This window comes from Mesoplodon bidens (genome assembly GCF_964165515.1).
Source record: "Mesoplodon bidens genome assembly, chromosome: 12".
Classification (NCBI taxonomy): Eukaryota; Metazoa; Chordata; class Mammalia; order Artiodactyla; family Ziphiidae; genus Mesoplodon; species Mesoplodon bidens.
Window position 1 is genome coordinate 60,991,462 of NC_138168.1, and position 15,466 is coordinate 61,006,927.

The 15,466-nt window shown below is 37.2% G+C and overlaps 1 protein-coding gene across 1 annotated transcript in view; it reads left to right on the forward strand.

Annotated features, from left to right (window-relative positions):
- The window catches only part of LAMA2 (laminin subunit alpha 2), a 611,700-nt gene that overhangs the window by 454,878 nt on the left and 141,356 nt on the right, over nt 1-15,466 (forward strand). Inside the window, exon 32 of the mRNA XM_081251375.1 lies at nt 1,336-1,529. Coding sequence (XP_081107501.1) covers nt 1,336-1,529 — 194 coding nt within the window. The remainder of the gene's footprint in view (nt 1-1,335; nt 1,530-15,466) is intronic.

Sequence of the window (15,466 nt, forward strand, 5' to 3'; positions counted from 1 at the left end):
ATTTGTAATAGTACATTGGAAATAAAGTATTAAAACCATAAATGTATAAAAACCTAACGTTACAGATAATTTTCTTCTTGCTTTGCTTTTTCTAGCCAGCATGGGATGAACTAACTTTCACAGTCAGCCTGCAAATTTCTACAATCCCAGGCCACTAAAGATGGTCCAGGATTATTTGGCTAGTGTTTACAACTTTTGACTTCAATTTCCTATGGTCTCTCAGCTTCCTCCCATATTTTCCTCTTGAACAAAAATTCTTACTGTTGATTATATTTAGGCTGACTATGTGTATAATTTATTTTCCAATCCAGGATACTCTAGGGAAAGACAGAATATGTTTTTAATACTTCAGCCAGGACAACCGGCAAACTGGGACCATTCTGGGTAAACCAGAGCATATGGTTTTGCCAGCATCTTGTAAAGTTATCAGACTTCCAGTAACATAACCGACAGTGGTATATACTTAGATGAATGGTTGCACAGACGGGTAGAAGAGAGTGGATGGCAGTTTGGCTTCATCCAGTTGGATTTCCTTTCTAATTTCTCAAGTCGGTGTTACATATTTTATTTGCATAACATTACCCCACTTCCAGAGATACACATTGAAAAATCCATCTTGAGGAAGATGTGGTAGAAAGGAAAGACCAGTTGAATTAAATAGAAAATGTAGTAGTTTATCGCCACTTGCTTCTTTTTGCTCATTAGTAAAATTAATGGGTTGAATTCCTTGGTCATTTTGATCTCTAAAATGCGTGCATCTAGGAAAGCCCAGGAGTAAATAGAAAATTTTATTCGTTTCTAATTTAAAAATGAAACCTTCAAAAAAAAGTTTATGATCTAGAGCAGTAGTGGGCAGAGTATGGACCACAAAATTTGGCCCATTGCCTAATCCTATATGGCACTCAAGCTGGGAATGGCGGTTATGGGCAAACTTTGATGACAGAGAGCACTAAATTTGAGCCCTAGTTAAGTAAATTTGAGCCCTAGTTAAGTAAATTTGATACCTCAACAAGAATCCCATTCTTCTCATTATTAGTTTGGTTTTCCATTAGTAGATTATTATTATAAAACAATTTATATTCTATTATTATGTTTTGGATTCCATCAACCAACAGTGTTTGAAATTTTCTTTCACTGCACGAGTTTGATTTTGCCTCTTGACCTGCAAAGCCTAAAATATTTACTGTCTGGTTCTTTACTGGAAAAGTTTGCTAATCCCTTATCTATTGACTTTTGGTATCAATTTTGTTTCATTCAAACAATACACACACACACAACAATTTCGAGACATGACTTACTATTAATCTCCTTTGCTTTGTCACTGTTTAAATTCAGGTGTGCCCCTGGCTATACCGGCAGCCCAAGCAGCCCCGGAGGCTCCTGCCAAGAATGTGAGTGTGACCCCTATGGCTCACTGCCTGTCCCCTGTGACCCTGTCACAGGGACCTGCACGTGCCGACCCGGAGCCACGGGGCAGAAGTGTGACGGCTGCAAACACTGGCATGCGCGCGAGGGCATGGAGTGTGTTTGTACGTATACTAACTTAGCTATTAGTTCTGGGGGCCTTGGTTCCATTTCTATCTCATTTCCAATGAGAAAGACTGACTTTTTTTTCTTATTCTGCAATAGCTAGTGCTACTCTTCATTCTCTCTGACACTATCTATCCACCTTCTTCTGTTTGCCTGCTGTTTTTGTCTCCATCCCGCTGAGCCAAGAACAGCTGAGAAAATCCTCAGCATGCTTTAGTCAGTTCATTGAAGACCTACAGCAAAGCTCCCGGAGGCAGATTTTATTTTATTTTTCCCATCTCAGAGTTTGCTGTTTTACCTAAAGCTGACATTGCCTTTGTGACAGATTAAAGGTCTGGGTTTATTAAACTTTTTTAGAATCCTCCTGAATTTGTAATCAGCTGGACAGACACTCTAAGGCTTGAATTACAACTGACTTTTCTTTTCCAAGTTTTTACAGAAATCCATGGGCATCCTTCTTCATAACTTTCTCTTGCCCTACAGAACCTGGAAGCAGTGACAATGAACTCAAGTGTTTTTACTCATATGTTTTGTTTTGTTTTAATAACTGCTTCTAGATTCAATAATGCCATACTGAACATACATCGAATATCAGTAGTTAAATAGAAGTCTTGGATCTCATATAAATTCTAATCTAAAACAGTTATTTATAAATTTAGAGAGGACAGTTATATTATGGTATTCTTTTCCTTGAGGGAATTTACATTAGTGGTCTTAATTCTTTCTAACAAATAGAAACGGAAATTATTTAAGTATCTTTTATTTCAATACTTATTTATTTTAATGTATTTACACATGCCAGTATTTCTGGTTTTAACACCTTATGTGTGTCTAAAGCTTAACATTTTAACTAGAATTTTTGTTTGTGCTCTAGTTTGATGAGTTACCTCAAAAGCTAAGGCTGGCTTTTTAGATATGCCAAAAGGTAAAGACTGGGTATGTTTGGGAATATAACTTTTTAAACTTTTTTTCTATGTATTTCAACAATCTTTGATGAAAGTGTATTGCATTTAAAATAAAAATAAGTGTCAAGGTTGATGGGAGGGGAGAGATGAAGTGTAATATGTAATATACATTTACATTATCGTATTCAGTTATTGGTATATACATATTCACTCTTCTCAAGTAAAATGGCATATTTTAATGATAATTGAAATGGACTTCCAATGTAATCCAACTAGTTTTAATATTATTATTAAAACTAAATTATTAATATGGAAATATTTAACTAAATAATATATAGATATTCCTAATCTAACGGACCTTGAACTTTAAAGTAATTAATTTTCTAGAGGTGAGATCAGAAAATTCTGATCTCTTTTTCTATGAGTTTGTTGGTTTTTTGCCTTTCTATCCTGTTCCATTAATCTATATGTGTATTATTATGCCAGTACCATACTGTTTTGGTAACTGTAGCTTTGTAATAGAGTCTGAAGTCAGGGAGCATGATTCCTCCAGCTCTGCTCTTCTTTCTCAAGATTGTTTTGGCTCTTTCATGTATTTTATTTTCCATACAAATTTTAGAAGCATTTGTTATAGTTCTGTGGAAAATGCCATTGTATTTTGATAGAGAATGCATCAAATCTGTAGATTGCTTTAGGTAGTATGGTCATTTAAATAATACTTACTCTTCCAATCCATAAGCACGGTATATCCTTCCATTTGTTTGTGTTGTCTTCAATTTCTTTAACCAGTGTCTTACAGTTTTACAAGTATAGGTCTTTTACCTCCTTAGTTAGATTTATACCTAGGTATTTTATTCTTTTTGATGCAATTGTAAGTGGGATTGTTTTCTTAATTTCTCTTTCTGATAGTTTGTTGTTAGTGTATAAAAATACAATAGATTTCTGTATATTAATTTTGTGTCCTGCCAATTTACTGAATTCAATGATGAGTTCAAATAGTTTTTGGGCAGTGCCTTTAGGGTTTTCTATATATAGCATCATGTCATCTGCAAACAGTGACAGTTTTACTTCTTCTTTTCCTTCTATCTTTCTATATCCTTAAGCTAACTTAGAGCAAGAAACCAAAGAATGGATTGACCCAGCACATTTGATCTGCAGGGCCTGTTTTGTCACGTGTGCCTATAGTAGAATTTTACAATGCCCGTGAGTGGGAGTGGATGAAAGTAGCCTGGTTCTGGCAAGAGAATATTTATGTAGTAAGAGAAATGTCTTCAGAGAAAAGCTTCTTTGGAGCCTGGAGCATGTATTGTACAGTTAATTCTTCTCTCTTTGGTTCATTCTCTAGAAAACACAGTTTAATTTGGCCTACATCATGGATATGTATATCCCCCCAAAAATGTAGGATAAATGATGTAGGCGTGATCATTGCAGTATCTCAGGTGAGCTGCATATTGGTGGAAGGAGTCTCCCTGTATAGTTAGTTTATTCTCTTAATTTATTTAACAAATAATTTTTAATTGTGCTGTAGAGGACACAGAGAAAATGCAGAAAGCATGAAAGAACTTTTCTTGACCACCTACATTTCTAAAAGAAACTAATAGCTGCCACGGACAATTGCCAGAGAGCAAGCTAGGGTTTTATTGGATCTAAAATAGTGAATTTCTTGCAGGACACAGGCTTTTTATACATGGGCATTCCATTATTATCATGAATAATTTACACAAATAGTCTGTGCCCTTAGTAGGAAATATTTAGATACAAGAGTCTCTCATAGTTAGCCAAATTCAACCCACCAACGTTATCAACCACGCCAAGCCAACTCAGTGCCTGGGCACACCTGACCAACGTATCTGCTTTCAATCCCAGGCATCCCCTACAGCCCCTTCCGCCACACAGGATTCATCACAGTAGTAATTCTTTAAAGGCTCACCCATGTTGAGAGCCTTCCATTTGTCAGAAATGATGTTAAGAGCTTTATATGCTGTTCTTTTAATTCTTGCCACATCTCCATACATTATTATGTCCACAGTGTGATTTAAAAAAAAAATCCTGAAATCAACTATACCCCAACAAAAAATTTTACATTTTAAATAAATAAAACTGAATTTAGGTGATTTCAGTCACCTTTCCAAGGTTCACCCTGACTTTTCAACAGAGTTGTGATTGAACCTAGATCTGTCTTGAAAATCTTACTTTCTTAACCTCTATGCTGACTGTTAATGCAAGACACAAAAAGCAAACATGGTTTTCCCAATATATTCAACATTAATTATTTCAGTTCTTAATTCATTTACTTCTTCTGGGCTTAGAGCCCATCTTACCTCTATGAAGAAGAAAGATAAAATGGGCTTAAAAAAATGAAAACATTTTAATGTGTATAATGTCAGTAGGTACATATATATTTTTTTCCTCTGCTAACCATTAAGACTCTTTCCTCTAAGTTTTAAAACATTATGGTAGTTATCAGGGGCTCCCTGGTGGTCTAGTGGTTAGGATTCAGAGCTTTCACTGCTGTGGCCCAGGTTCAATCCCTGGTCGGGGAACTGAGATCCCATGAGCCACATGGTGCAGCCAAAAAAACCCAAAAAACATTATGGTAGTTATGATAGATTCTTATTCATTAGAGGTGGTCAAGTGGAGTCCTGTCCTCTGTGCAGATAAGAAGACACACTAACTGGGTGCTCAGATTTCCTCCAAAGCCTTTTCATTTTTTTCTTGTGGAAATAATTGTAGAGAGCTCTGCAATGCATTCTTTCTTTACAGATGTTGATGAGTTCTGAGTAGATATTTTATTGGATTTCCCAAATCAGGACTTCTTAGTAAGTTAGGTTAATACAAATCCAACTTCTTCTTTCAACCCTCATTCATAATTTACACGTCATTTTATAAAGTGAGAACAACCACCTGCCTTTCTGAAATCTGAGACTTGGCAAGAAAAGCATTATTCATTTAATAGTAAAGTTTTGTATTGGGAAGCACAAAACTTGGATTTTTTCATGTCCTTTTTTCTACAGACTAGTAATTAACACTGAACAACTTGTACAATGTTTAAAATAGATTATGAGTGGTGTAGTAAAATATATTATTCTCCTAAAGAACAGAATTTAAAATTAGTAGCTGTTGGCAGGATGTCATTCTGTAAAGAGTGCCTGAAATATCATTTTATAAATATCATATTGATGCTTTCTATTTTTATTCAGCATATGAAATATTAGGTATATACCAGCTTTATTATTTAAAGTCACAATTTATCTAAAATATAACATTAAAGAAGATGCTTTGCTTGCTAATGTTGCAAAAGCAATCATGAACTGTGGGGTTTTTTGCCTGTAACCTAAGGTAAGCCTAACTAAATGTGGTAATGCACTAACTCTGTAAAATGTGCTCTTTCTAGACACTTGATAAAACCCAAGGTTTGAAGTTTTACCCTGACTTGATACTGACCTGCAGAGACACAGTCTAGATTGTTGTTTTTATTTTTATTTTTTTAATTTTATTGAACCCTAGTTGATTTACAGTGTCTTTATAGTTTCAGGTATACAGCACAGTGATTCCGATTTATTTTTTTTTCAAATTTTTTTCCCTTATAGGTTATTACAAAATACTGAGTATAGTTCCCTGTGCTATACAGTAGGTCCTTGTTAGTTATCTATTTTGTATAGATTATTGTTTTTAATAGCCAGTTGCCAGCAAGGATCTATCACAATAATGCAGAGGCCCTTATATATTATCACTAGAATGCTGCAGTACTCTTATAATCAAAGATGATTACTAATGGCAGTTATTGTCCCCTGTATATGAGAGCAGGAACAAAATAGTGGAATGTGGTTGATTACTGTAAAGAAAATGGGACTTTCTATAATAAAAGATGATGGAAAACTTCAGTTGACCTCCATTTGCTATTTAATGAGTGAGGCTCTGCTGGACATGTGATCACACTCCATCCTAACCTCTTAAACACCATCCTCTCTCTGTCCCCATTTAATCCCCAAGTACTAGTTCCTATTCAAAGCCCAATATGGCTATTATAGTTTTCTACAACTCTAAACTGGGGCATTTTGTTTAAATCCAGGCATCAGGATAGCTATAAAAGTAACTTCTGTTCACCCTCCTTACACCTTTTTCACATCTATTTTGTTAGTGAAAGATGCTTTGAGTTTCTTGTTGGCAACGTTCTTGGCCTTGGTCCAGGCTAGCAATGCTGTAGAACAGCAACTATCACTCTGATTCCAGGTAATTTTCTTATTGGCCATCAGTCTCAGTGGTTTGTATATCACATTGAGAAAGCTGTTCCATTAATAGATTAAGGAGTTGTGCTGTTGAACTGTTGTATAGAAGAGGCTGATCACTATTTCTTTTCTTTTCAGTCAGGCTTTATTATGAGAGTAAATTCTACTTGATTGCAATTTGCATTCTGCAGAATCCAGGGAGTTTATTAACCTTGAAGAAAAATAGATCACATCATCTTAAAGTTGGAAGTCTTATAAGTGAGGTAGTCTAATCATCTTCTAATCGGTGGTGTCCCTGAAACAGACCATCTCCTAATGCATGGAAGCATGCTATAGTGAAGGGGCTATAGAAGCCTTGAATTCTGGCTGGCCACATAAAAGTTGTGTGACATTCGATTAGTTAACTTTTCTAAACCTCACTTTATTATCCGTAAAGTGGAAATAAAATCCTAGGTACATTAGGTGGTGTCTAAGCATAATAGATGTTCAGTAAATTTTAGCTGTTCTTGTCATCATGGTTATTATTTGATCATTTTTTTCAAAAGCATGATGCTTTGTGCAGTTCCTCAGTTTTTGTTTTTTTTTTTAATTTAGGCAGGTTACAGTTTATTATTTATTAAGAAAATTATAGTTTAATGACTCTAGCTTGTGATTACCCTCGGTTTCACCAATAATAAGGATGATTAGTTTAATGCTTATTTAATTTTAATATTTTAACATTTTTATTTCTTAAATTCCAAATTCTGAACATAAGCATAATTTTATTGAGCCAAATCTATTTAAACAAGTATATTTCCCTTCCAAATTGAAGTTAAGAACTGACTGGAAAAATAACAGGCAAAAGTATAACAGTAAAATTTTGGGCACATATATATGATTAAGACTAAATTCATAATTTTTTTTACATCTTTATTGGAGTATAACTGCTTTACAATGGTGTGTTAGTTTCTGCTTTATAACAAAATAATCAGTTATACATATACATATGTTCCCATATCTCTTCCCTCTTGTGTCTCCTTCCCTCCCACCCTCCCTATCCCACCCCTCTAAGTGGACACAAAGCACTGAGCTGATCTCCCTGTGCTATGCGGCTGCTTCCCACTAGATATCTATTTTACGTTTGGTAGTGTATATATATCCATGCCACTCTCTCACTTTGTCACAGCTCACCCTTCCCCCTCTGCATGTCCTCAAGTCCATTCTCTAGTAGGTCTGTGTCTTTATTCCCATCTTATGCCTACGTTCTTCATGACATATTTCTTTTTTAGATGTCATATATATGTGTTAGCATTGGCATTTGTCTTTCTCTTTCTGACTTACTTCACTCTGTATGACAGACTCTAGGTCCATCCACCTCACTACAAATAACTCAATTTCATTTCTTTTTATGGCTGAGTAATATTCCATTGTATATATGTGACACGTCTTTATCCATTCATCCGATGATGAGCACTTAGGTTGCTTCCATCTCCTGACTATTGTAAATAGAGCTGCAATGAACATTTTGGTACATGTCTCTTTTTGAATTATGGTTTTCTCAGGGTATATGCCCAGTAGTGGGATTGCTGGGTCATATGGTAGTTCTATTTGTAGTTTTTTAAGGAACCTCCATACTGTCCTTCATAGTGGCTGTACCAACTCACATTCCCACCAGCAGTGCATGAGTGTTCCCTTTTCTCCACACCATCGCCAGCATTTATTGTTTCTAGATTTCTTGATGATGGCCATTCTGACCAGTGTGAGATGATATCTCATTGTAGTTTTGATTTGCATTTCTCTAATGATTAATGATGTTGAGCATTCTTTCATGTGTTTGTTGGCAGTCTATGTCTTCTTTGGAGGAATGTCTATTTAGGTCTTCTGCCCATTTTTGGGTTGGGTTGTTTGTTTTTTTGATATTGAGATGCATGAGCTGCTTATAAATTTTGGAGATTAATCCTTTGTCAGTTGCTTCATTTGCAAATATTTTCTCCCATTCTGAGGGTTGTCTTTTGGTCTTCTTTATGGTTTCCTTTGCTGTGCAAAAGCTTTGAAGTTTCCTTAGGTCCCATTTGTTTATTTTTGTTTTTATTGCCATTTCTCTAGGACGTGGGTCAAAAAGGATCTTGCTGTGATTTATGTCATAGTGTGTTCTGCCTATGTTTTCCTCTAAGAGTTTGATAGTTTCTGGCCTTACATTTAGGTCTTTAATCCATTTTGAGCTTATTTTTGTGTATGGTGTTAGGAAGTGATCTAATCTCATACTTTTACATGTCCCTGTCCAGTTTTCTCAGCAACACTTATTGAAGAGGCTGTCCTTTCTCCACTGTACATTCTTGCCTCCATTATCAAAGATAAGGTGACCATATGTGTGTGGGTTTATCTCTGGGCTTTCTATCCTGTTCCATTGATCTATCTTTCTGTTTTTGTGCCAGTACCACACTGTCTTGATTACTGTAGCTTTGTAGTATAGTCTGAAGTCAGGGAGCCTGATTCCTCCAGCTCTGTTTTTCATTCTCAAGATTGCTTTGGCTATTCGGGGTCTTTTGTTTTTCCAAACAAATTGTGAAATTTTTAGTTCTAGTTCTGTGAAAAATGCCAGTGGTAGTTTGATAGGGATTGCATTGAATCTGTAGATTGCTTTGGGTAATAGAGTCATTTTCACAATATTGATTCTTCCAATCCAGGAACATGGTATATCTCTCCATCTATTTGTATCATCTTTAATTTCTTTCATCAGTGTCTTAAAATTTTCTGCATACAGGTCTTTTGTCTCCTTAGGTAGGTTTATTCCTAGATATTTTATTCTTTTTCTTGCAGTGGTAAATGGGAGCGTTTTCTTGTTTTCACTTTCAGATTTTTCATCATTAGTGTACAGGAATGCCAGAGATTTCTGTGCATTAATTTTGTATCCTGATACTTTACCAAATTCATTGATTAGCTCTAGTAGTTTTCTGGTAGCATCTTTTGTATTCTCTATGTATAGTATCACGTCATCTGAAAACAGTGACAACTTTACTTCTTCTTTTCCGATTCGGATTCCTTTTATTTCCTTCTCTCCTCTGTTTGCTGTGGCTAAAACTTCCAAAACTATGTTGAATAAGAGTGGTGAGAGTGGGCAACCTTGTCTTGTTCCTGATCTTAGTGGAAATGCTTTCAGTTTTTCACCATTGAGGACAATGTTGGCTGTGGATTTGTCATATATGGCCTTTATTATGTTGAGGATAATTCCCTCTATGCCTACTTTCTGCAGGGTTTTTATCATAAACGGGTGTTGAATTTTGTCAAAAGCTTTCTCTGCATCTACTGAGGTGATCATATGGTTCTTCTCCTTCAGTTTGTTAATATGGTGTATCACATTGATTGATTTGCATATATTGAAGAATCGTTGCATTCCTGGGATAAACGCCACTTGATTATGGTGTATGATCCTTTTAATGTGTTGGAGTCTGTTTGCTAATATTTTGTTGAGTATTTTACATCTATGTTCATCAGTGATATTGGCCTGTAGTTTTCTTTCTTTGTGACATCCTTGTCTGGTTTTGTTATCAGGGTGATGGTGGCCTCGTAGAATGAGTTTGGGAGTGTTCCTCCCTCTGCTATATTTTGGAAGAGTTTGAGAAGGATAGGTGTTAGCTGTTTCTAAATTTTAGATAGAATTTGCCTTTGAAGCCATCTGGTCCTGGGCTTTTGTTTGTTGGAAGATGTTTAATCACAGTTTCAATTTCAGTCGTTGTGATTGGTCTGTTCATATTTTCTATTTCTTCCTGATTCAGTCTTGGCAGGTTTTGCATTTTTAAGAATTTGTCCATTTCTTCCATGTTGTCCATTTTATTGGCATAGAGTTGCTTGTAGTAATCTCTCATGATCTTTTGTATTTCTGCAGTGTCAGTTGTTACTTCTCCTTTTTCATTCCTAATTCTATTGATTTGAGTCTTCTCCCTTTTCTTCTTGATAAGTCTGGATAATGGTTTATCAATTTTGTTTATCTTCTCAAAGAACCAGCTTTTAGTTTTATTGATCTTTGCTATTGTTTCCTTCATTTTTTTTTCATTTATTTCTGATCTGATCTTTATGATTTCTTTCCTTCTGCTAATTTTGGGATTTTTTTTGTTATTCTCTCTCTAATTGCTTTAGGTGCAAGGTTAGGTTGTTTATTCGAGATGTTTCCTGTTTCTTAAGGTAGGATTGTATTGCTATAAACTTCCCTCTTAGAACTGCTTTTGCTGCATCCCATAGGTTTTGTGTCGTCGTGTCTCCATTGTCAATTGTTTCTAGGTATTTTTTGATTTCTTCATTGATCACTTTGTTATTAAGTAGTGTATTGTTTAGCCACCATGTGTTTGTATTTTTTTACAGATCTTTTCCTGTAATTGATATCTAGTCTCATAACATTGTGGTTGGAAAAGATACTTGATACAATTTCAATTTTCTTAAATTTACCAGGCTTGATTTGTGACCCAAGATATGATCTATCCTGGAGAATGTTCTATGAGTACTTGAGAAAAATGTGTATTCTGTTGTGTTTGGATGGAATGTCCTATAAATATCAATTAAGTCCATCTTGTTTAATGTATCATTTAAAGCTTGTGTTTCCTTATTTTCATTTTGGATGAGCTGTCCATTGGTGAAAGTGGGGTGTTAAAGTCTCCTACTATGAGTGTGTTACTGTCAATTTCTCCTTTTATGGCTGTTAGTATTTGCCTTATGTATTGAAGTGCTCCTATGTTGGATGCATAAATATTTACAATTGTTATATCTTCTTCTTGGATTGATCCCGTAATCATTATGTAGTGTCCTTCTTTGTCTCTTGTCATAGTCTTTATTTTAAAGTCTAATTTGCCTGATATGAGAATTGTTACTCCAGCTTTCTTTTGATTTCCATTTGCATGGATTATCTTTTTCCATTCCCTCACTTTCAGACTATATGTGTCCCTAGGTCTGAAGTGGGTCTCTTGTAGACAGCATATATATGGGTCTTGTTTTTGTATCCATTCAGCCAGTCTGTGTCTTTTGGTTGGAACATTTAATCCATTTACATTTAAGGTAATTATTGATATGTATGTTCCTATTCCCATTTTCTTAATTGTTTTGTGTTTGTTATTTTAGGTCCTTTCCTTCTCTTGTGTTTCTTGCCTAGAGAAGTTCATTTAGCATTTGTTGTAAAGCTGGTTTGGTGGTGCTGAACTTTCTCAGCTTTTGCTTGTCTGTAAACGTTTTAATTTCTCCATCAAATCTGAATGAGATCCTTGCTGGGTAGAGTAATCTTGGTTGTAGGTTTTTCTCCTTCACCACTTTAAATATGTCCTGCCAGTCCCTTTTGGCTTGCAGAGTTTCTGCTGAAAGAGCAGCTGTTAACCTTATGGGTATTCCCTTGTGTGTTATTTGTTGTTTTTCCCTTGCTGCTTTTAATATGTTTTCTTTGTATTTAATTTTTGATAGTTTGATTAATATGTGTCTTGGTGTGTTTCTCCTTGGATTTAACCTGTATGGGACTCTGTGCTTCCTGGACTTGATTAACTATTTCCTTTCCCATATTAGGGAAGTTTTCAACCATAATCTCTTCAAATTTTTTCTCAGATCCTTTCTCTTTCTCTTCTTCTGGGACCCCTATAATTTGAATGTTGGTGCCTTTAATGTTGTCCCAGAGGTCTCTGAGGCTGTCCTCAGTTCTTTTCATTCTTTTTTCTTTATTCTGCTCTGCAGTAGTTATTTCCACTATTTTATCTTCCAGGTCAGTTATCCGTTTTTCCTGCCTCAGTTATTCTGCTATTGATGCCTTCTAGAGTATTTTTAATTTCTTTTATTGTGTTGTTCATTGTTACTTGTTTCCTCTTTAGTCCTTCTAGGTCCTTTTAAAATGTTTCTTGCATTTTGTCTATTCTATTTCCAAGATTTTGGATCATCTTTACTATCATTATTCTGAATTCTTTTTCAGGTAGACTGCCTATTTCCTCTTCATTTGTTTGGTCTGGTGGGTTTTTATCTTGCTCCTTCATCTGCTGTGTGTTTTTCTGTCTTCTCATTTTGCTTATCTTACTATGTTTGGGGTCTCCTTTTTGCAGGCTGCTGGTTCGTAGTTACCGTTGTTTTTGGTGTCTGTCCCCAGTGGCTAAGCTTGGTTCAGTGGGTTGTGTAGGCTTCCTGGTAGCGGGGACTAGTGCCTGTGTTCTGGTGGATGAGGCTGGATCTTGTCTTTCTGGTGGATAGGTCCATGTCTGGTGGTGTGTTTTGGGGTGTCGGTGGCCTTATTATGATTTTAGGCAGCCTCTCTGCTAATGGGTGGGGTTTTGTTCCTGTCTTGCTAGTTGTTTGGCATAGGGTGTCCAGCACTGTAGCTTGCTGGTCGTTGAGTGAAGCTGGGTGTTGGTGTTGAGATGGAGATCTCTGGGAGATTTTTGCCCTTTGATATTATGTGGAGCTGAGATGTCTCTTGTGGACCAGTGTCCTGAAGTCGGCTTTCCCACGTCAGAGGCACAGCACTGAATCCTGGCTGGAGCACCAAGGGTCTTTCATCCACATGGCTCAGAATAAAAGGGAGAAAAAGTAGAAAGAAAGAAAGAGGATAAAATAAAATAAAATAAAGTAAGATAAAATAAAGTTATTAAAGTAAAAATAATTATTAAGAAAAAAATATTTTAAGTTAAAAAAAAAATACCCAATCAAACAAACAAATAAAACAGACCGACAGAACCCTAGGGCAAATGGTGAAAGCAAAGCTATACAGACAAAATCTCACACAGAAACATACACATACACACTCACCAAAAGAGGAAAGGGGAACAAATAATATATCTTGCTCTCAAAGTCCACCTCCTCAATTTGGGATGATTCGTTGTCTCTTCAGGTATTCCACAGATGCAGGGTACATCAAGTTGATTGTGGAGATTTAATCCGCTGCTCCTGAGCCTGCTGGGAGAGATTTCCCTTTCTCTTCTTTGTTCGCACAGCTCCAGGGTTTCAGTTTTGGATTTGGCCTCCCCTCTGCATGTAGGTCGCCGGAGGGCGTCTGTTCTTTGCTCGGACAGGACGGGGTTAAAGGAGCAGCTGATTCGGGGGCTCTGGCTCACTCAGGCCGGGGGGAGGGAGGGACACAATGCAGCACGAGCCTGCGGCAGTAGAGGCCAGCGTGACATTGCACCAGCCTGAGGCGCACCATGCATTCTCCCGGGCACATTGTCCCTGCATCCTGGGACCGTGGCAGTGGCGGGCTGCACAGGCTCCCTGGAAGGGAGGTGTGGATAGTGACATGTGCTCGCACACAGGCTTCTTGGTGGCAGCAGCAGCGGCCTTAGCATCTCATGCCCGTCTCTGGGGTCTGCGCTTTCAGCCGCGGCTCGCGCCCCCCTCTGGAGCTCCTTTAAGCAGCACTCTTAATCCCCTCTCCTCCCGCACCAGGAAACAAAGAGGGAAGAAAAGGTCTCTTGCCTCTTCGGCAGGTCCAGACTTTTCCCTGAACTCCCTCCCGGCTAGCCGTGGTGCACTAACCCCTTCAGGCTGTGTTCACGCCGCCAGCCCCCAGTCCTCTCCCTGCGCTCCGACCGAAGCCCGAGCCTCCGCTCGCAGCCCCGCCCGCCCCGGTGGGTGAGCAGACAAGCCTCTCGGGCTGGTGAGTGCTGGTCGGCACCGATCCTCTGTGCAGGAATTTCTCCGCTTTGCCCTCCGCACCCCTGTTGCTGCACTGTCCTCTGTGGCTCCGAAGCTTCCCCCTCTGCCACCCGCAGTCTCCGCCCGTGAAGGGGCTTGTAGTGTGTGGAAACCTTTCCTCCTTCACGGCTCCCTCCCACTGGTGCAGGTCCCGTCCCTATTCTTTTGTCTCTGTTTATTCTTTTTTCTTTTGCCCTACCCAGGTATGTGGGGAGTTTCTTGCCTTTTGGGAGGTCTGAGGTCTTCTGCCAGCGTTCAGTAGGTGTTCTGTAGGAGTTGTTCCACATGTAGATGTATTTCTGATGTATCTGTGGGGAGGAAGGTGATCTCCACATCTTACTCTTCCGCCATCTTCCCTGTCTCCCATAAATTTTTGATTGGATGGAAGGCTTGTTTTTTTTCCTCTTTTTCTTTGTGCTTCCTCTAGTTTCACTTGCTGGCAGGATGCCACACGCAGAGGCCTTGCACCCTGCTGGCCCTTCAGACCAGAGTTCCTCCAGCGAAATGGCTGCTCTGGACACCTCCGCTCCTCATTTTTGATGAGATACTTAGGTTAAGCTAAATTCTGCGGGTTTTTTTTTTTTATATATATATATAATTCTAGGCTTTCCAAGTCACTGAAAACCCCTTTTATGGTGACCTTACATTTTTCTCTTCTCTTAAAGTTCTTCAAATACATTATTTATAGATTCATAAACACTATGATTGTAACTTTTTCTCATGTTTAAAATTAGGATATTAATAGTACTTACCTCATAGAATTGCTGTAAACATTAGATGAGATAATGAAGGCAAGACACAACATATTGTCTTCAATGTAGTGAATATTGTATAGATAAAAGCCACTGTCCCTATATTACTTATAATACTTTCAAAGCTTCCATTTGTTTTTTGAAGAGCTATACCATACTTGAACCGTATCGAACTTATTTTTTAAATATATTTATATACCTAATTTTATTTAATGTTTATATATATATATATATATATCACAACTACTTGGTACATGAATAAATTCATCAGCCTCATCCTAAACCTACAGAAAGTCTTTCCTTCTATTCAAAGAACTAACAGGCAAAAAAAGAAAAAAAAAAAAAAGACTTTTTAATGAGTCTGAAGCCACATTTTTATTTTAGAAGATATTTATCTATAAATGATATGGAATAACTGAATCCA